The sequence below is a fragment of the Gadus chalcogrammus genome, chromosome 11 (genome assembly GCF_026213295.1).
Source record: "Gadus chalcogrammus isolate NIFS_2021 chromosome 11, NIFS_Gcha_1.0, whole genome shotgun sequence".
Taxonomy (NCBI): Eukaryota; Metazoa; Chordata; class Actinopteri; order Gadiformes; family Gadidae; genus Gadus; species Gadus chalcogrammus.
In genome coordinates, this window is record NC_079422.1 from 25,724,507 (window position 1) to 25,747,695 (window position 23,189).

Sequence of the window (23,189 nt, forward strand, 5' to 3'; positions counted from 1 at the left end):
ACAACAGCCCCTTGCAGAACATCCGTGATAAAAAATATAAAAACACGATTTTCTTTTTCGGTTCTGAAGGCAGAATTAATCAAGTCCAGCTGTGACTCCAGCGCCCCCCCAGAACTCCTCCAGCCGACGGATTGTTCGCCTGCCTTGCTCTCGGACAGTACCCCCCCACCAGCCGGCCGCAGGGCTCCGCTTGACCCCTCCCGCCCGTTACTCACCGTGAGGAACTGCCGCAGCTTGTTGGATTTGGAGCGATGGCTTCCAGAACATTACTCCCCGCCGGGACAGGAAGGAAATATCGCAGCAACAAGTCGAAGCGAGGAGGGGAGCGGGAGCGTTTGTTTGGACGGTGGGTTCGCTAAATCACGGTGACTGATGCCGGGGGGAGCGCTGCTGCAGGTCGGTGTTGTGAGTGAGTAGGCTACGGTTAGTGAGTGAGAGGAGACAGCATGAGTTAAAATCTTCTTATTTTTTTATTACCATACAATTGTGGGATTAAGAAAAACCGTTGCATTTGAAAAAGAAATTACCAAAAAAAACAAAATGCTTAAATCATTGAATTGGCGTACATCAGAATAAAAAGTATCAATAATAATAATTAATATATCCAACTAAATTATTAAGCCAATTATTTAAGGACGAAAAATCAACATAAAAAAAATACAAAAATTAAAAAGTAGAACGATTTACATTAGAGCCTTAGCATTAGGATATAAATAACATGAAACGTCAGAGGAAAGTTCTGTCTGTGCATTTTGTCCTGTAAATAAAGTTTATACTGAACCTTCGGTCCTAGGACCACAATCAAAATTCCCGGTTTCCCCGGTAGATCCAGCCGTACATTAGGACACGACCCCTCGCTATCAGGTCACCAGACCCTAAAGCCCTTCAACCACGAAGGAGACACTGAGCCACACCACGACCCCCACCGCACACAGAAACCTACGACTAGGGTCTCTGGCCCCCCCCCCCACGGCACCGCGGCCCGGGCACCACAAAGGCAACATTCACCGTCGCTCGCAGGGTTGGGGGGGGGGGCGAGCTACACGAGAGCACTTGTGGAACTCCGGAGGAGGAGGGGGAGGTGCTGCAGATATAAGAAGGAGGAGCATGCATCGCGGACAGGAAGTAGGGCGGGACAGGAAGTAGGGCGGGACCGCACCGTAGTCACGACAACAACACGCACGGCACGCTACCGAAGAGAGTATAAAACCAGCCGTGGAACGAGGATGAACAAAGGGGTACGTCACGCACAAGGAAGGCCGCACTCTCCTCTCTAACGAGGAGAACAAATCTCTGCACGGGCCGAGGATAGTAGAAGACTTAAGTTAATACACGAGTAGCAAATACATGGAGAGAGTCGATAATCATACTGTACATACATACGAGTCAGATCGTTAGTTCATGGGGAGCAGATTGTTGGTACGCCGTTGTAAAGAGTGTCGGTGGTTTTGGTGGTGGTGTCGTCCGGGTGGTGTTTCGACAAAGTCCTCACAAGCCACCAGAAGTGTGTGTGTGTGTGAAGCGGGTCCCCAGAAACACGCGCTCCCCGCCCGCTGGGTTCCTGCAGGACGGAGGGAGAGAGCGTTAGTGTGAGTGTTGGAGCGCAGCCCGGCCTGGAGGGACCGCCACCCAGCACGAGGCCTCTCACTCTACAAAACACACACTGCCTTCACCCGGGAAACATTAACCCTACGTTCAGAGACAGACAGACAGACACTTTTCTGTTAGTGCTAGCTGTAGTGAAAAGTGCTCATTAATTGACTATACAACAATACAACACATTTGAAACCTCATCTTCCTCGCTTTTTCCAAGAAATGTATTATGTTCTGGATTTTCATCGACTTCGTTGTCATCCTTGCTGCCCAGTTGGAACACAACTCAACCGTCTCCTGATATCCCCAGGTTCAACCCCAGGTACATCCCCAGGTATAATCAGGATAGCAGCGCCCCGGTCTGTACAGCGTCCTCCACACCTAGCTCTGCAGTGCGGCCATCAGACAGCACTCAGTGGTGAAATATTGTGCTGTCGAGCGAGTGTCCCAAAGCGCTGAACATCCTCTCCAACCAGCCGGCTGCAGCCGTCGGCTGAGGTTGTGCAGGACCGGTTTGTGAGGCGGGTCACGCAGCAGGTCGCTGTGGAGCTGGGAGGCCCGGGTTCCAGGTGTGTGTGTGTGTGTGTGTGTGTGTGTGTGTGTGTGTGTGTGTGTGTGTGTGTGTGTGTAACACACACACACACACACACACGGGAGAGAGGGGAGAGGAGGGGGGGGGGGGACAGTTGGCTCGGCCTTCCAGTAAATGACTCGTTCAGTGGGCCCCGAGGACCTCAGTGGGGTTGGAGCAGACGCCGACCCACCAGAAGCAGATCCATCAGTGTCGGCCGGCCTTCTGCCTGGGACCCCCCCCCCCCCCCACTGAACCCAGGGACCCCCCCGGACGACTCGGGGTCCAAGGTGGCCCAGAGCCAGGTGAGGGGCGGGGGCCGCCATCAGGCCGGGTGGAGGGAGGAGGGAGGAGGAGAGGAGGGGAGAGGAGGGGAGACTAGGGGAGAGGAGGGGAGAGGAGGAGAGACTAGGGGAGAGGAGGGGAGACTAGGGGAGAGGAGGGGAGACTAGGGGAGAGGAGGGGAGACTAGGGGAGAGGAGGGGAGACTAGGGGAGAGGGGGAGAGGAGGGGAGACTAGGGGAGAGGAGGGGAGACTAGGGGAGAGGAGGGGAGACTAGGGGAGGGGAGGGGAGACTAGGGGAGAGGAGGGGAGAGGAGGAGAGACTAGGGGAGAGGAGGAGAGACTAGAGGAGAGGAGGGGAGACTAGGGGAGAGGAGGGGAGAGGAGGAGAGACTAGGGGAGAGGAGGAGAGACCAGGGGAGAGGAGGAGAGACCAGGGGAGAGGAGGGGAGAGGAGGAGAGACTAGGGGAGAGGAGGGGAGACTAGGGGAGAGGAGGGGAGACTAGGGGAGAGAAGAGGAGACTAGGGAAGAGACGAGGGGAGAGGAGGAGAGACTAGGGAAGAGGAGGAGAGACCAGGGGAGAGGAGAGACTAGGGGAGAGGAGGGGAGAGAAGGGGAGGGTAGGGGAGAGGCTAGGGGAGAAGGGGACGGGAGGACAGTCTAGGGGAGGGGACAGGAGGAGAGGTGAGGGAAGAGGACAAGAGGATAGGAGGAGAGTAAAGGGGAGAGGCAGGGAGGGGGCATTGAGGCTGCAGGCGGACTGAGAGGCCTAAGATGGAGATTGATCGCCTGTATCAGTGAATATGGTCTCTGTTGGCCCGCGGTGGTCCCCCCCTCCACCTCCGCTGCGGTGGCCATGTCAACGCTCGACTGCTCCTCTCTCAACAGCTGCTTATAAAAGACTCCCGGTTTACATTCCTCCCCTCCGTGCGACGAGGTGCTCTGCTCTGCGCTCCGTTTCGACCGAGGAGGACGATCGGTCCAGAACACAGACCCCAAGCCCCGCGTCCTGGGGCCGCTCTCTCTCTGAGGTCACCCTGGTCCAGAACACAGACCCCAAGCCCCGCGTCCTGGGGCAGCTCTCTCTCTCTGAGGTCACCCTGGCCCTAACCTTAACATAAGTCTCTCACCCTGAAACCAAACCCTAAAACCTAACCCTTAAAACGTAAACCTAACACCAAACCCTTACCCTAATCCTAAAACCAAACACTTATCCCTAAAACCAAACGCTAAAACCCACCCCAAACCTAACCCTAAAACCAAACCCTCATTCTAAAACCAAACCCTAAAACCTAACCCTTAAACATAAACCGAACACCAAACCCTTACCCTAATCCTAAAACCAAACACTTAACCCTAAAACCTAACGCTAAAACCCACCCCAGACCTAACCCTAAAAACCAAACCTAACCCTAAAACCAAACCCTAAAACCTAACCCTTAAACATAAACCAAACACCAAAGGTGGTTCTGAACACGAGAGTCCATCTCAAGGAGTCCGAGGCCTTTAGCTGAAGACCTCCGCAGTCGCCAAAGCAATGGAGCGGACCGGTTTCAGGTCTGTCACCGGTGAGGTCTGGTGTACCTGCGTGGCTCACAACGGTCGCTACAGCGGTGTGTTTAACCGCTCCAGAATGGTCCTACACACCAGGGTGAATCCGAGAACCCGATGTTCCTTTTACGGTTCACTTTGGCGCCAATGAAAACAACACGGCCCAGATCGTCGATAAACTCACCCGACACATCGTTCTCACAATGTGAAGATCCCCAGATGACACTGAATTAGTGACTGGAAAACCTTTAAAAGGGGCCGACCACAGAATCCCTGAAACGGATCCAGGAATGAAAGCACCAGCGTGGACACTGACCGCATACCTACGGAGGGAATTCTGCGCAGAAGTGTAATTCTGCCTAAACTGCTGTTCTGCATCCCGCTAAAGCCTGAGGTATTCGCCTAATAATCATCAGTTGTCAGTTGGCCTCTCCACAGCTCAGCGGTGTAAAACAACCAGGCAGAGAGCAGAGCCATGTTGGCGGCTGAGTGTTTTCTTGGTTGATGGAGCGGGTTGGTGTATGGATGGATGGGGAGAGAGCACTGATGATTTGCTCGGGGGGTGGGGTGGGGGGGGGGGGGTGGACAGATGGAGGGATTAACTGGGAGGATGATGGAGGGTTGAGTAAATGGTTTGGGGAGGGAGGCAGGATGGATGGGGAGGGTGTATCTTGGTGGCTTTGCATCACTGTGTTTCCCAGGTGGAAGCCATGTGACCAGGTTGGAGGTGAGAAGACTTGACGTTGCGGTACATGATGCTCTGGGATTCAAATCCAAGCGGACGACTGACGGACAGACGGATCCATGAGAGACAGTCGGCGGTCGGTCAACAGTTCATCCTAACCCTCGACAGTCAAGTCAAACAAGAGAAGAGTGTCCGTGAGCTAAACCCTTGTCCCTGGGAAGGGATGAATACATCATACAACTTCTGCTCCCTAGAGAGGAGGCTGCGTCCCAGAGCGTTCGTTAGAGCACTCGGTGGTCTGCGGTCTCCAGTGGAAACAGGGGCACGGCCCAGAGCATGCAGGTCTCCTGAAGGTCCACGGGAGTGGAGATGAGAAGGCTGGCTGGCGGACAGAGCTCCCACTCCTGAACCAGAACCACGTTTCAATAAACAGCAATAGAGTTTAGAAGAACATCTCTACTGCTGAATATTTAACTCTAGACATGACGAGGGGATTCAAGGTGAAAGTAAAACAGTTCCAGCAGCCTTTCAACAAACACACAAACATCACTCACCAAGGCTGGCTCTATCTGCCCAGGCTGCGGTCTTCAAAGAGAGTGACCTCGATCTGGATAGCCTCTCGTTAGGGAACATGATTTAAAACAGGGTTCGATATATTTCCCCCCCCCTCCCACACAAAACCACCCAAGAACACGCATAAAGAATGCCGTGTCATGTTGTATCACGGTAATAGTTTTGTTTAACTTGGTCAAGCGTGGAGTCTTGTTTTTCTTCTCGGATCGTCTACAGATTGCATTTATCACCGCCTCCTTCGTTTGGCCTCAATCACAGCGTGTACCGTTTGGCACCGACGCAAAACCCTGTACTGGTGGAAAACGAAGTATGAAAATACACAACACTTCAGCGGTCCTCGGGCAGGCTCGAGAGAGCGGAGCGAGATGGATGGACCACGTTCCGCCTTCTCCAAACATCCCTGACGATGTTGGATGGAGATAAGGTCCGGGGGGGGGGGGGGGGGGGGGAAGGTCACTGGAAGCAGGGCCTGCCTCCCGCCTCCACGCTCCTTCCTCCTCGCTCCGAGCGGTGAGCCACGGATCCTGGTTAGGATTAAATCCGTGTTCCCTGGAATCATTTTAGTCCATAAACGCTTCATCCTGTGTGAGTCAACTCGCAAACGGAAGAGATGTGCAAGCTTGACTATGAACCACTTTGTTGTTTCGTCCTAGGAGGCCTGCTGAGGCCTGCTGAGGCCTCTCTTAAGCCTTCCTTAAGTCGTAGGTTTGATCCGTTAACAGGAATATCGCCGCTCTTCAAATGTGATTATGGGGGCGTTCTGTGATTCACGCCAATCGTTAAAATACTTTGTTTTGTCGTTAAAGCCGTGGTTTGGGAAGCGTTCAACGCGGTTTACCAGAGCTTTTTTGAGTGTACTTTCTACTGGTTTGTCAGGCATCCCTTACTGGGCCGGTTCACACGTAACATCTGCAGTGGGGACGATGGTATGTCTCATAAAGGTCTGCTTGATATACTGGTCTTCAGCTAGGGGGTCTGCCTCATCTTTGGATGGACTTTAATTGGGCTTCTTAAATGGTCCAACATTATGAGTTATGAGAAACCTTCTGCTGCGCTCTAAGGTTTTTAATCAGCTGAGGTTTGAAGTAGTTTTTTTAAGTCTTCAAGTGAAGGACTCCTGTCCATGTGCCCATGAATACCTCACCTGCCATTTTTTTCACTTTGTTAAAAGGGATCAAAACGGTGTTCTAAACGGTATAAGGGTCAATCCTATCAGCGAAGCGCATTAAAAAAGGTAATGCGATTTCTTTAAGATCTGAAATAGTATACAGTATCTATAGTTGTATGAATAATCTTTATTCAAATAATAACCAGATGGTTACTTTAAGATCATGAATGAAGCCTTTTGGACTCCACCTATATATGACCTTCCGGGTCGAAGAACAGACCTCTGGTCAGAGTGGATAAGAAATAGATTTAGAGTCCAAAGCTTTATCAATGCTTGTAAATCCAGCTCCCCTATCAAACCAGTGCAAGGTAAATTGGCCGCATTTATGTCACTTTTCTAACCTGTGGCCACTCAAAGCACTTTACAAGGTTGTCAAACATTCAACCATGCATGCACACATCCAAACACAGACGGCGGTGTCAGCCACGCAAGGCGACAGCCAACTCGTCAGGAGCAGTCAGGGTGAGGCGTCTTGCTCAGGGACACCTCGACACCCAGCTAGGAGGAGCCGGGGATCGAACTAGCCAGCCCAGGTTACCAGCCGACACGCTCTACCTCCTGAGCCCGATGCCGCCCCATGTAATAATCAGCACAGGAGCTGACGGTGACGTGACACGGGGAGATGGGGGGGGGCTCAGCTGCCTACAGTTTCAGCCAAACTCTGCGTTCCATAGGACCTAATTGTCTGCCCAGTGGCAACTCAACACCCTCCACACACACACACACACACACACACACACACACACACACACACACACACACACACACACACACACACACACACACACACACACACACACACACACACACACACACACACACACACACACACACACACACCTTTTATAACGTGTTATTACTGCGTTTCCCTTCATTACCGCCTGGTTTTCCTGTGAGCACTGTTCTGACGCGCCTGCCCGTTTTACCAGCTCCAGGGGGCTGAGTGTGTGTGTTTGAGAATTAGCTAAATATCACATTTTCTTGAAGGCTCAGTGGGTAAACCCAGAGTTTTCCTTCCTGTGTCGTATTTAGGACCGATTTCCCCTTTCCCGGCTCTGATTAGTGACGGGAAAAAGGATTTTAGATTGTGTGGATCAATCAAAATGATCCCTCTAAAATCCATTTGATTGGTCCAGAAAAACGACTCAAAAACGTTTCGCAGAATTCTGAATTTCCTCTGCGCTCTTTGTTCTGGCTCAAACCAAGAGTTCTCCGTGTCTACCTGCCCTTGGTTTGAGGAATTCTTCTGCTATAAACGTCATCATAAATCCCTGCAGATCTCCGGTCTCATATACGGGGAGAGGGGAGGAGGCGAGGTGTGCACCTTACCTCACGTCACTCTCTCCGTTACCACGAGGATGGTCGAGTGGTACGTTTTCAGGGCTGATTATGGTTCCACGTCAACGCAACGCAAGGACCACCCAGACGCTTCGACGCAGTCGTGAACCGGTTTTAGTTTCTGTTTCGGGTCTTAGTGATCGGACCAATCACAGCCCTCGCTGCGTCATCGCCTCGAAGGAAAGTTACAATTGTTGGGAGGCGCACGTCACGCCCTTGCGGTGGACGCGAGGCCGTAATGGGTCCGTGTAAACCTCCTTGCGTTGGCTCGAGGCGGAACCATAATCAGCCCTTTAGCCCTTTCATCATTTAGCCTCCAATTACAGACATGGACGCTTGTAGCTTACTTATTTAGCAGTACGTGTTCTTTCACTTCCAAGTCCATCAGATTCAGAAGATACTACAGAAGCACAGAATCCTGCTCCTCCAATGTATCCTGTTTCCCCCCCCCCAGCACGAACCCGATCCAAACCCCAGCAACCTTCTCCCCCACCTTGAATCCATAACCTTGATTGAGAGCCAGTGTCCTCGGAAGCAGCTGCAACGAGTGAAGGACGAACAACAGCAGCCCCCACAACCACAGCAACAACAGCACGGGGACTAGGGCTTTGTGTCCTGAGGATGGAAGGATACAACTCGCAGTCCTCTCTCGATGGGGTCCGTGAGCAGCAGGCCTCGTGGGGCGTAGATCTTGTCGTTCTGCTCCTGGATGTACTTGGCAATCTTCTTCAGGACCTGCAGGCGAGGACCGGGAAGAGACACGTTTGCTCTTAATATCATTTCATTTCCCATGGATACTGACTCTGCACAAACACACACGGGGATACAACTAATAGCAGACATGTCAGGAAGCTGAATGGGTGATTCCTAACTTTTGCTCTGCGCTCGTATTTTCCAGCCCGTCCCTAGGTCCCACACACAAGGCCAAAGATATTAAACCACTTGTTGTTTTGGTTAAGTGTCCTGTTCCGACTGACAGCATTTCATTCATGGCTCGCGGATAAACGGCTGGACAGGTTCACGTTGTAGAGAGCACACGCGGGCGGACGTGATAAAAGACAAGTATTTGCTTGCTGACTTCACCAAACGTTCACCAAAACGTCAATTATGTGAGAACTCACATTACATTTACATTAACACTTAGGGCATTTAGCCGACACGTTTATCCAAAGTGACTTACAATTAGTACATTTGTCAGATGAAGGAGGAACGACAATATATCACTGTCAGTAAAGTAAGGAAGTTAATAGAACCAAGTGCCAAGCACTAACAATCCCTAGGTTAACCAATTCCACGTATACAACTAAGATAGCTAGGGTAAGATGCTACACAATGCTAACTACTATTTTAAGTGCCAGGACGTACAACAGACAATAAGTTGGTAATAGTGGTGGGAGGGGGTGAGTGAGGTGTTGGCTATGCAGAGTCTAGGTGAACTCTGAACAAGTGAGTCACAGGCCTTCACGTTAATGTCATCACGTAAACGGGGAACGTAGGCATGCGAGGGAACGGACGCAGGCAAGTACCGACTGGATTCCCATTTAAACTAAAGCTCATCTTACTTTCAAGCCGTGGCGGCCTGCAAATGGGCCTGGCAGCGCATTAAAGGTTATTAACTCATCCTCTAAATGCCTACCTTGTTTTGACTTGAGTGAACCTCCGTGTTTAAGACATTGAGAGTGTGATATGAGAATTACAGTTGGACCTAAACACGAGTATAGATGTGGATAACAGAACAATGCCAGGCCAGATAACCATCATCGGAAAAGAGAAAGGCTGCATATGTTATCCATTAGTCCATTTGTACTGGAATGCAAAACTTATCTCCTCAATCAGTGAAGATCAATTGATCAGAAAGATGTTAAAACGGTAAGAATGCAGTTTGTTCTGAATCCAGGCGCTCATGGTGTTAAATCATCATCACATTCAAAACAAGCTACCGCCAGGTCTCTTGGACAACTTAAAGACCAGTAATAAATCACTGCTATATTCATCAATCTATGATACAAACATACATACCAAGCGTGTCCTTGTTTCACCATTCGGGTTAATGTAATCAACGCTGGGCAACTGTTTGATTTTTAAACAGCCAAGTCGATATGGCAGCACAGCTTTTGGATTGGGTCGACTCCACAGAGACGCTACTGACACAAGCAGTACACTCAAGTAAGTGCTATGTTCCAACGGCCTGCCAAACCAGCTGCCTGTCAGACCATTCAAACTCAGGATTCCTGCTGCACCATAGCTCAGCCTTCCCCTGCTCGCTGCAGAGGGTCCGGCCTGGCCCGCTCGCGCACCGTCCAGAGGAATGCACGCCGGGCCCAACACAGGAGAATGCATTCCAGCGCTCTCCTTTCAATGTCTTGTAGTTGGCTAATAAAGTCTCTTGGCAGTCCTCCGGAGCCAACAGAGTTTCCATAAGGATAGATTACCTACCCCTTCGCAATTCCTCCCTGAGAAACTCTTTCCACACAGTTTCATAATGGAAGACGAGGGCTTACAGCAAGGACAGGACGGATACTAAACTCACATCCCATAGACCGTGGCCCCGTGCTGTAAGCCACACATGGAGCACTACCAGTAGTCTCCTACTTACTTTAGCTTATCAACCTACAGCAAACACCTATATCCAGCACAACCTACATCATGCACTTATTGTTTGTGGTACGTCCTGGCTCATAACGTACACACCTATTGTATGTCGTACATCCTGGCACTTAATCTAGGCACTTATTGTATTTTGTCCATCCTTGCACTTCAAAATAGCACTTAGCATTGTGTAGCTTCTAACTTAAGCTAGTTTTTTTCACACAGGGAATGGGTTAACCCAGCGATTGTTGTTTCTCTTCTTCTGACAAATGCACTTATTATAAGTCGCTTTGGATAAAAGCTTCTGCTAAATGCCCTAAATATAAATGTAATGTGGACAGGTGTTGTAAACTAGCATTTATGCTAATACACTGTAAACAATGCATCTGGTTCGTCCAATGACATTGTCATGTCCATGTCCAAATAAAATCTACTATACTACTATAATCAAATTCATTGATGGCCGTCCAATAGCTGAAAGAGTTAAGGCCTGAATCCTAGCAGGTTCATTGCCGTCATCATTCAGTCCGACCCATCTGCTTCAAGGCGACCAGGAGGAGACACGTCTACCGTCCTGGGAGACAACGCCAGCAGAGGTCAGGAATCACGACACACATCGTTTACCTTTACTGACGTCGATAAAAGTACAAATCCATACGTCAGGACCATCACACCTGTGCACTGAATCATGTGCGCCGCGTGGATGGGCCAAAAGGGGCCAACGGTAAATTTCAGATGCGTATAAATCAGGGCTTTTTGTACGGGTTTAGAGAGCCTGTAAAACGTGTTGATTTACAGCCTCGTGCTTTCTCACATCTACTGGACTCCAGGTTCTCCACCCTGCTCCAGTGATCTCCACACTCTGTGGTCTTCACTGTGCCATACCTCCCAGTGTACCAGGTATATTAGTGCACCAGGTATATTGGGTTACCAGGAATATTGTTGTACCACGGCACGTATATTATTGTACCACGTGTATTAGTGTAACATATATATTAGTGCATCAGGAAAATTAGTGTCCCAGTATTATAATTGTACCAGGTGTACCAGGAATATTAGTGTACCATGTGTATTTGTGTACCAGGTATATAAGTGACCAGGTGTATTAGTGTACTGTACGAGGTATATTAATATACCATGTATAATAGTTTACCGGGTATATTACTATACCCTGTATAATTGGTGTACCAATGGTCAACAGATACAACCAGCGGTTTTCCTGAGCTTAACCTAGAATTGTCTCAGGGTATTTGTAGTATAACTATTCTTTCAATATTTTGTTTATCTCAAATGAAAGCGCCCAACAGAGGCGGATGTCGTTTGCTTGTTTTTGTAGACAAACTGTGCTTTGAGACAAAATATTCCTACGCAATGGTTCAGAATATAAACCAGTTGGCAGGTCTCCGGCCATGAAATCATGTTCAGGTGTGGACGTGCATGAGTTGGAGACCACAAACAAGACAAAGGAAGAGCAACAGAGATGAGAGATCGCTATCTGCATCGGCGAAATGTAAACTCACCTTTCGGAGCAATTGCTCAAGGTTCATGGAAATGTTTTGTTTAGAGAAATGTTCTGTTATTGCAGCATGTCGACTGGTGATGATGGATTGAACTGAACTGAAAGCAGCTATCCTGACCCTGCTGACCTTGTACGACCTGGTTCGAACCTCAACGTCCATAGACTCCATGCAGGCTGCTGTGAGTTCTGCTATACATGATACATGCTGATTGAGGTCACAATATTACTGCCAACTAGTTTTTATATGCTGAACCATGGCTTATGGATAGTTTGTCTAAAAGCACAGTTTGTCTCTGTTGTGTTTGTTCATTTGAGATACACAGAGCTCAACTTAAGTAATAATAATTCTAGAACCAATTCGAGGTTTAGCTCTAAAGAACCCCTGGTCCTATCTGTTGAACGTGGTACAACTGTTAGACAAGGTATACTAGTGTCTCCTGGTCCACCAGCTATACATGGTATACTGGTGTCTCATGGTCCACCAGTTATAAATGGTGTACTGGTGTCTCATGGTCCACCAGTTAGACATGGTATACTGGTGTTAATGGTCCACCAGTTAGACATGGTATACCAGTGTCTCCTGGTCCACCAGTTATACCAGTGTCTCCTGGTCCACCAGTTATACATGGTATACCAGTTATACCAGTGTCTCCTGGTCCACCAGTTATACATGGTATACCAGTTATACTAGTGACTCCTGGTCCACCAGTTATACATGGTATACCAGTGTCTCATGGGCCACCAGTTATACATGGTACACTAGTGTCCCTGTGTGTGTCTCATCTCCTAACGTTGCCATAATGATGGATGGAGGATGAAGGAAGGATGCTTCTGGTTTGGGGTCCAGATTACAGTGCTGAACGACAGAACAGGTTGTGTCCGGTGTGTCTGAGGGGAGGCCTACCTTCTCTAGTGGGTCTCCATGAAGAGGAACACAGTGTGTCTGAGGGGAGTGAGGGGGCCTACCTTCTCTAGTGGGTCTCCATGAAGAGGAACACAGTGTGTCTGAGGGGAGTGGGGGGCCTACCTTCTCGTAGTGGGTCTCCATGCAGAGGAAGACTGTGTAGGCGGTGAGGCAGGCCAGACAACCCTCCAGGTACGACTGCCCCCCCAGCTTCTCCGCCTCTGCGTAGAGGTTGTTCAGCGTGCGTACCGTCTCCTCGAACTGCGTCTTGTCGATCTGGAACAACAACACCCCACACATGAGGACTCGCACTGGGGCTGGGCGATTTGCCCCAAAAAAAACAACTTCTTTATAAGTTTGGATTGTATTTAAAAAAAAAAGAAAAAGATTAACTAAGGCAAAATATGACACATCTCTCATTCTGCTGCGTGCCTCAGTTTAAGAAAAAAAAAGTTAAAGTAATTAATCATTTTTACCATAAATTCGAAAAAATAATAATAATAATTTGAATTAAAAATTCGAATTTATTCCCCCAGCTCTAACTCGTACCGAGACCCATATCTAAATTTCGGGTATTGCCGAGTACGCACTTGAATACACCGATCCGATACTATCACGTGCCTAGCTTATTTACAGGAAGGGGCAAAGTCAAAGAATATCACAAACACTACGGTGGCATGCTGCGTTCGTTAGCGGTCGCAGTGGAAAGTCTGAGTAAGAATCTCGTCACCTACGACCTACGTGCGTCCGAGCTACCAAGTCGGAAAAACATGGATGCTCACGCTTAAGTAAAGTAAATGTATTATCATAATTCAATTATAAAAGTAAACAATCTTGGTCTGAAAAATAATATTTCCGACAGCAAGTGAACCGACTATACATTATATACGAAACAGTGCTATTAGCAGTTGCAATGCTAGATTCTTCTTAAGAGAACCCAATAAGAAACAGTGCTATAAGCAGTTGCAATGCTAGATTATGTATCGGTATATACTCTGTATCAGCCGATTCTCAAGTTCAGGAATCAGAATGGTAACGGAAGGGGAAAAAAAAATTGTATCGGAAAATCTCTAACATACAGGCAAAGGTTCCTTATACAGAATGCAGAGTAATGCTTGCATTCCGCAAGCAAACTACTGCTAACTACTTCCTTGGGACGTTGACAAGGACTGCAGAGTTAAAACAATGTGCGCAGAGGCGGTTGTAACAGTGTCAACATTTAGGGTCCCAAGACATTTCTAAACCCAACACTGGGGTCGAGCTTCAAAGGGCCGTTCACCCTCCAATCAATCAAACGCAGAAAATAAATCCAAAGGGAAGGTATTCCGCCCCGCCCAAATAACTGCAGAGATTCTCGGATTCAATAATTATGAGATAAATGAGCTGGCAGCCTTTCCCCCCTGTAATTTTTTCAGACAGAGAACAAACCGTATTTTCCCCCGTGGTACTTTAATAATTTGGACGCTCAGCCCAGATTTCCACACATGTTCCATCTTAACACCCGGGGTCGGTTCAAACAACCAACATCCAACGGTGAACCCGAACCGTTTCCAGTTGTCTGACGCATGGGCTCGCTGCTTATGCAGAAGAGCACTCCGAGTTTCCCGGTGGCTCTGGTGCACACTGATGGCTTTTAAACCATCCGTCTTGAGGGATGAGGGATTGAGAGCAATCCAGTCCTGGGTTAAGGCCAGAGAGAAACGGGCGAGAATAAGAGTAAAAAGAGCAAAAGGAGACAGAAGGAATGCTAGGAAACAACAATCTTATTGTTGCTCAACCCAGAAAATACTTTATTATGAATTTCGCCGACTTCAGCAGACTTATGCGTTTGACGACTTTTATTTGAGAAGGATATTCTCAAATAACCGGCTGATGCCAGACCATTTAATCAATATCTATCCAGGCTAGGCTGGCTGCGCCTTCAGCTGCAGTGACATGTGAGACCAGGCTCGGTGGTCACGTGACCACATCCCAAGCTCAGAGGAATGTAGAGGAACTGTCTGCCAACCAGCCGCTGTTATCAAGCACTTTCAGCAAGACCGCCGCCATCAGCCACTAAACCGGCAACTCCACCTTCCCCATCACCACCACCACCAGCACCGTCACTGTCTCCATCTCCACCCGCACCAGCAAAACCACCTCCTCCTCCTTCACAACCCACTCCACCAACCCCATCCCTAGGACCTCCATCACCATCACCCTCTATCGCCATCGCTTAAAACATCCACCCTCACCAGTGCCACCCCTATCCCCAACGACCGCCACCTCGATCTACACCACCACCACCAACGTAACCATCTCAACCCCCACCAGCTCCACCACTACCCCCACAATGACCGCCACCATCTCCCCCAGCATGGCGACCGTGTTCCCACCACTGCACCGACTCCCCCCCCCCCCCCATCCCCCTGGATTGTGAGGAGGACCGAAGCCCGGCTGAATCCCAGCCCGTCGTCCGTGGCCCTGCGTCCCGTGCCCGCTGTCGAGGCGCTTCGTTCTGCTTCGTTTCCCCTCAATTTGGAGGCAAATAATGTGGAGCATGTCTGATGGGCCGAGCCGGTTCCCATTACGTGTGTGCAGGTCCCTGGGGCTCGCCCAGCACTGCTCTTTGGAGCCGAGCTGAGGGAAGGATGAGCAGGCCCCTCAGACGTCTTCCTCCCAGGGCTCGATCCATTAGGTTAAATGAGCTGGTGTAAATGATGTGGTAGTACAGTATGAATTATGCTGTCGTTAGGCTGTCACGAGTCATTCGTCTCTACATGGGAACGAGAGTCAGGGAAATGAAGTGAGCATAGCAAAAGCTGGAAGAGGCCGAGAGAAACTAAATAACTTTTTCACCTGTCTTCACTTTGCATTTTTTCCCCCCTAGTATGTTTTATGTTAAATAGATTAACAGTTTGGCCCATCCACGGCCTCCTTCTCAGTGTTCTAGCAGGCCAGAGTATAAAACAATATAATAAGATATTAAGTCAGATGTTGGAATCACAAGCATAGCCACAAAAAATACCATAAATAACTTTCCACAAAAACAATCTAACAACAGCGTCTTGGCAGGACACTGCATAGTTGATCAACTTCGCCTGCAGCCATCATAAAAAACGGTTTTATGATGGCTGGGCATTGCAGCCCTTGGGTTGTTGGGTGTTCACCCAGCTGAAACCAACGTGTGCGTGTGCGTGTGTGTGTGTGTGTGTGTGTGTGCGTGCGTGCGTGTGTGCGCACGCGCGCCGGGCGCAATGCACCAATACATGGGGACAGCGGAGTGTGACGGAGACCACCCCATCAAGAGGGAAGTTGCGTGAAGTCCGCCAAGTGCTGGCTGGCCACCCCTCTGACCTGGGGCATACGTTGCTCCACTACATCACCCCCCCCTCCTCTCTCTCCCTCCAGCGCTCAGCTGGCTCGCTCTCCAACGTGGCCCAGAGCCTGCTGCCTCCCCAGGGCAGTCCCCTCCACTCCTCCACCCCTCCAACCCCCAGCCCCATCGTTAACAGAGCGGGCCCCAGGAACCGGGCCCAGACCAGCCCCAGGTTCAGTTAAGGACAGCGGGCCCCTCACTCCCATGTGTGCTGGGATATGGGATCAGAGGCCAGGCCTGGTGGTTTTGCCCAGGTGGAGGAGCTCAGATATGGGTTCAGAAGCAGTCTCTATGGCTCACCTAGCGAGAAAGTATTTGGCCTTTTTCAGATTGTTAAAATAAAGACACGTTTAAACATGTAAATATTGCAACTCCCCAGTGTAGGACAAACTTCCTGCCATGCGTGATGCATTGTGATTGTGTTAGACCAACAGGTGGCTTGATACTTTCTTTGGTAGAATTTCTGCATAACAAAAACAGGGGAAAAGGGCCTAACTCTGCCCCTTGCAGTTTCTGGTTCCGGGCCCAGGCTCTGTGCCATCTCACCCAGAAGTTCTGCTAGAACACAGTAGGACTGCTGGATCAAGAGTTTTGCAATAACTAGGGGCGTACCGGTACACGTATTTGTACCGAACCGTCACGGTACAGGCACTTCGGAGCGGTTACAGAGGTGTACCGCGGTACGTAAATGTGGCGTACATAGCGGGCAACGATCATCGAATAGTCGGATAGTCGGAGTCAGGTAGAATATCGAATAATGAACGTGACTATCGTTACATAATTATTACACAACTCCGTTGACTTGCATGGGCCTTCACAACTTACGGTGGTGAATAGCGTCCTCGGTTGCTAAGCGACGTCAACGTCTTTGGCGGACTATTTCTCTGCTGATCAACACTAAGAATGCTGGTAACAAATAAATTGTAAAAAGACACACCGTGTGAAGTTATATTTTTTACGTGTCTAGTTCACCGTCATGCAGGCTGTGTTCAGTAGAGATCAGTTTTCGGCGCATGTAGGTCTATCAGCCTAAGCCCGTACCGTACCGTGACTTAAAAACCGAGGTATGTATCGAACCGTGATTTTTGTGTACCGTTACACCCCTAGCTATAACATAGTAGGACTTCAGGATCAGAGGTACCGCTATAACATAGTAGGACTTTAGGATCAGAGGTACCGCTATAACATAGTAGGACTTCTGGGTCAGAGAGAATCAAACGTTACTCCCCAGCTGATTTAAGACTGGTGTCTCAAATCATCTGAGCCTTGAGACTTGACAATGCATTGCTTGGGATAGATACTAACAATTGCAGCCCACATTCAAATTAATTAGTATGAATTTCACTTTCAAATATCATATGGTGTATGCACTTCCAGTAGGTCATTCCAACTTGCTTTAAGAAAAGCACTAGATTTAAAAGAAAATCCTGCACGTGGAAGTCCAAGGCCTTAAATCCCACGCAAAATATTAAATAATACTCCAACTCTAAAAGCCCCTTCTTCTTCGATCGACTCAGGTGTTGCCCCACCGAGCGCCTGACGCGCGGTCCGAACCAGCTTCCTCACCCGCGTCTCCAGCTCGGAGGGGAACTTGGTCTGGAACTGGCACACGGTGCCGTTGGTGTAGTCTCTCTGGATGAACACCTTGGCAGCCACGGCCGCCTGCTGCCCAAGGTCCTGCAGGCTGTGTGTCTGGAGATAGAGGGGGAGGCACAGCAGATTCAATCAGCCCTGCAATGACACGCTACCGGAGGGGGGGGGGAGGCGATGGGAGTCAGAGCGCGGAGACGCGGAGCCTCAGAGGTGGGTAGCGTTAAACAGACACAGCCACTCCATCGGTTACCTCATAAGGCATGAGGGATTTGGTTTTCCATGGCTTCTTTCGCGATGAAATCTCTAAACCTTTTCGTGATTACTTTTGAAACGTCGTTAAGATAAGATCATCGTTATTGATCCCAGATGGGTCATTTGCATTACCCACCGACTGCTGCCCAGATGACTCATAGAGACGTAATCAATGCAAGACCTATAAAAAGCAGAGTTCCCTTATGCTATACTACAATGAATCCTGGGTACCAGAGTACATTAATCTGGATTGATGCATTGATTCGGCGACTGATGATGACCTCATATGACAACCCTCCCTTTTTGTTTTCAAGGACGGCGTCTTTCGTCAAAGGGGGTTGGGGTGTGCATTATGTCCACATCAACTTTGAATATAATAAATCAATGCAACACAATACACCATCTTATAATTCCTCATTTGCCTACCTTCTATTATCCAATAAATGAATAAAGATGAATTGATTGGATGCATTATTATAGACTGTTTAATACCACTTAATACTGTCTGCTACCCTCTCATTTCATGGAAATTATGTCTCTATAACTTTTAACTTGAGGTCTATTTCACTTTGTATTATTTGATTCTGTGTTCAACATTCATGTCAATTTAATTTTTTCATAAAATAAAAACACGAGACATACATACAAGCTAAATTAAATGAAGAGGTCATTCAACGATTGCAAAAACAAAACCACATACACTAAAATGTATTCTATTTCCATTATACTTCACTCCTTATTGTATCGGATATTCAACAATGTCAACTGATCCTTTCACAAGGCCGACCAGCCAAAGCCAATTCTTATCACATAGGAAGAAGATATTTGTATGTAATGTAATATCTTTATTCAACCTCCTGTACGGATGTACTGTTTAACCCTCCTGTTATGTTCGTTTGTCAGGAACAGCAATGGTGTTCCCGTGTCAATTTGACCCGGTGCATGTTTATCATCCAAAAGATGTCCTAAACCCAAAAAATCCTAACAAGCAGTGTGAACATGTCATTACTAACTCCATTAGTAACTATTCTATCAATATTTAGTGCAATAGTGTTCCTTACCTCTAACAGGTAATGGTTCAATTAGGATAATTCAATTGTTTTTTTCATCAAAAAAAAAGATATTTGTTCAAACTTTTTATTTTTATGTTATTTATTTCTTTATTACTGGTTAGGCCTGAAAGGCGCCTCGAAATTAAATGTATTATTATTATTATTATACCTTTCATCCACTGTGATATTAGGGCCTGGGTTATAGAGTAGTGAAAGTTGCTCTACCCACTTGTCCCACAATGTCCTAACAGCTGCCAGCTTGTCTCTCTCCCGTCTACCAGCCTTTGTCTCTCGATTATCAAATCTGATTACTCTGGAGAATATGTGAAAAGTCTCCAGAGACATTGTGGCTCGAAATATAGCCCTGCCTGTCTCTGCATCCCACAGACTGGCTGTCGATTCATCCTTGGACTTATAGACCCCAGCCAGGATGAGGAGCCCCAAATACGCATCTAAATGTGTTTTGTCCAGCTCCTTCCACTTCTCCCCAAAAACACGTCTCCCTCATAGATTAGTCATTTCCAGAATGATTTTCTGTATTGAATTTGGCATGACCAGCTCAAAAGCTGACTTGATGTCAGTCACACGCGTCACTGCCATCCTAGTGGGCCCTGGCTCTGTCTTTATTATGTTTTCTGCAGACAGTTTCGCCTGACTCATATTTGGGGATGAAGACCACTGTATTTCACCATGTTTTGACATGAATGTCTTGCTAGGAGGAATAGGAATAGCAATTCCCTCATCTGGTTCAAAATCAGATTCATTTAGAATCTGAATTTAGCTCAAGATCGTCTTCGTCTTCAGACACATCCTCCTCTATTTCACCGTCATGATCAGTGATGAAGTCCCGAGCCTCCTGGACTGTCATCCATTTGCTTCTGCTGCTCATTTTGTAAAGGTCTGCCTGACAGAGTGTAATGTTGGTAGGACTCCCATGCAGAGAATGTTTGATATGTTTTGACCCTCCCCTGTTGAGTGTCCACTTAGTCTGACATTTCGCCAATTAGTCTGACATTTCTGACACCCTTTTGCCTCCAGTTTTACTGCTGGGTCAAATTGACCCGAACAGTATCTATGTGATATAAACATGCAGGGGGTGGTTGCAAATATGTGAGATGAACTATTTTCATATTATATGTTGATTACACTAATTAAGGCAAGCAGAAGAAGTTTCATACTGAAAAAATACTTTTAACTATTTTTCCTAGATCTTAAAACGGGTCAATTTGACCCGGAACATAACAGGAGGGTTTACGGTGACATACACTGATACACACTGATCTATGCAACTAATTTGAACTATATCCTAATTACGACCATAGATCACCTCATCACCATACATAAAAAATAACCGATTCCCCCCCCCCCCTAGTTTGATATCCAGAATTCCAGTTGTTTAGTATCATGGATGGCACATTCCTTTATATCAACGACGTTATGTATGAATCCTTACAAATAAAATACAATCAAATCATAATGGTGATCGTTTCAATGAATGAGAACGGCAAGCCAAGACCTCAAACCCTCCAACATGTATCTAACTGTCAAAAGAAACCACGCAAACCACATCGTGACGCCGGGTATTCAGTATTTTAACGCAGTATTAAACAACATGTCTTCAGCCTTTTAATGTGTATTAAACAATGTATCTTCAGTATTTCAATGTAGCATTAAACTATGGATCTTCAGTATTTTAAAGCAGTAGTAAACGGTGTGTCTTCAGTATTTTAATGCAGTATTAGACTGTGAATCAGTTTTTAGATGCAGTATTAAACCAAGTGTCTTCACTATTTGAATGCAGTATTAAACCTTGTATCTTCACTATTTGAATGCAGTATTACACGACATGTCTTCACTATTTTAATGCAGTATTAACCCATCTGGGTCTCATCCTAACATCCGGGACCGAGCCCTACTGTCCCCGGGACACAGGCTCATCCATCAGTCGCCCTATCAGTCCCCCCATCTAATCCTCATCACTCAACCCTGACACCACAGTGTGACATCTGCAACGCGATCTGGATGTGAGCTGTGAATGAATTTAAGGAGAAAAACAGAAACATTAACGGAGGCTCGTCAGACGAAGCTAAGGCGAAGCTAACGGAGGCTAACGCTGTCGCGCCGATTCTCCGACATAACATCCGAACTAAAGCACTACAGAATAAACTACTCGTTGTTACAGTTGATTTGTGGACGATAGGTTGTGTGATAAAGGCATAACATGGTCATATTCGGGGGTGTTTGTCTTACCTCTGCCATGTTGACAGCACTGTGTTTATCTTCCGCTAGTAGCAGCTGCTAGCCTGTGCCGCTCTGAAGACAGTCCGGGGGTAAGGATTAAGGAAACATTCGTTCCGGGATCGACCGTTCTCACTTTCACAAGTAGGAGACAACAAATGACTTTCACTGTTGTATTTTTTTATTATATTTGATAATATCAGATATTATTATTCAAGCGTGGGAAGGCGATTCATTTTTGAACCATTTGTTTGTCATACTTTCTTCTTAATTTCTTCTGACAAATGAACCTATTGTAGGTGGCTTTGGATAAATACTGATTGGGATCAATGTCCATAATCATTAGTGGATAGGAGTGCTAGATTGAGCGACCCATGTCAGTTTTAACACTATTTCCTTTCCCTTTTGTAACTGGTAGCCTATATCATTTTCTTCTTTTCCTAAGGCCTTATGAATTCTCCCTCATGTCTTTCCTTGACCTCATGACGTTAACCATTGAGGTCAAGGAAAGGAGGTTTGGAAAGGACCTTGTTACCTGAAGTGTTTTACCTCACGTGACAACATGTTTCATACCCAATATCTAGACCAATATACATATACAGTGCATGAACATTATTTTGATCTAAATGTTTATCCTTCAACTATATTTTCTATGAGAAGAAATTAAGGGGAAAAAAGTGCAATATATAAAAACGAATTGTCACTCATGTTCTTCAGAATAGATCCTCTCTTACCTCCATATAACTTAGAGGAGGAAAACCACTGTTTATGCCCCTTTTGGGGATTTGAACCAACCCCAAACAATGCTACCATACTGAAACAGAAAGGCCTTAACAAGTTCAGGCCTCCACTTTCCCTGAAGAGGGGCAGTGTTTACGGGGCACGCAGATTGCGGCCAGAAGTGGTCGTTTAGCGGGCCGCGTTCTAGTGTTCCATTAGCGAGCGGGCCCAGCAGTAAAACCATTGTCCTGGGCTGTTAACTGCCATGTGTTGTAAATGAAGGACACAAATGGTGCTCATTAGTGTTTCTCTCCCACACCGGCCATCACACACACACGCACACAGATGCACCCAAACAACCACACACACACACACACACACACACACACACACACACACACACACACACACACACACACACACACACACAACCACACACACACACACACACACACACACACACAAGACTCCACGCATGCACACACACACACACACACACACACACACACACACACACACACACACACACACACACACACGTCTCCAAGCATGCACACACACACACACACACACACACACACACAGACACACACACACAAACATGCTCACACGCATGCACACACACAGACGTCTTGACCCCCCCCATTTCATCCTCCCCCAGCCAGGAGTCAAAACGCTGCACAGGAATAAAACAGCTATTTTATTTTGTTTTAGCTTTTTCGTTTCTATAGATCGACCGCAATTACCCTCCCGTAATCCCGGCGACCCACAGCCAGCCCTGTGAAAAGGAATTCCTGGCAGGCAGCTCGTTCCCCCTGCCAGACTGAGCATGCATCGACTCCCGAGGGCCAATGGGAACCTTCCCTTCTAACCTCGCCGGAGTTATGACCGACTGCCTTCGCTGCCTCGTAGGCAGACTGCGAGGGCAGGTTCAGCGCTTCTACAGCGTTTTCAGACAACAAGGCCCGGTCTCACTTCATGTTTTAACACAGGCCTTAATTCACCATCATGGGGAAAGAGGCCGCGTTCATTTAGCACATGATTGACGAGGGAAATGTTCCCAAACCAGCTGGAGGATATAGGCCTATGTTTTTTTCTTTTATGGTGCGCCAATTCATCCGGCGTGCTATGGACGTGTGTAGGTATTTGGAGATCCCATGAGGTGTGATTAACGCATTCGTAACCGTCTGGGGCGAAAGA

The 23,189-nt window shown here is 47.7% G+C and overlaps 1 protein-coding gene across 1 annotated transcript; it reads right to left on the reverse strand.

Annotated features, from left to right (window-relative positions):
- Positions 1–291: 291 nt before the first annotated feature.
- LOC130392125 (golgin subfamily A member 7-like) lies at positions 292–21,381 on the reverse strand. Its single transcript, XM_056602567.1, has 6 exons — positions 21,282–21,381; positions 17,701–17,826; positions 12,900–13,052; positions 8,398–8,499; positions 5,240–5,292; positions 292–1,561 (listed from the first exon to the last, which is right to left on the reverse strand). Exons 1-5 carry the CDS (start codon positions 21,288–21,290, stop codon positions 5,251–5,253), a joined length of 432 nt encoding a protein of 143 aa, XP_056458542.1. The 5' UTR covers positions 21,291–21,381; the 3' UTR covers positions 292–1,561; positions 5,240–5,250.
- Positions 21,382–23,189: the final 1,808 nt, after the last annotated feature.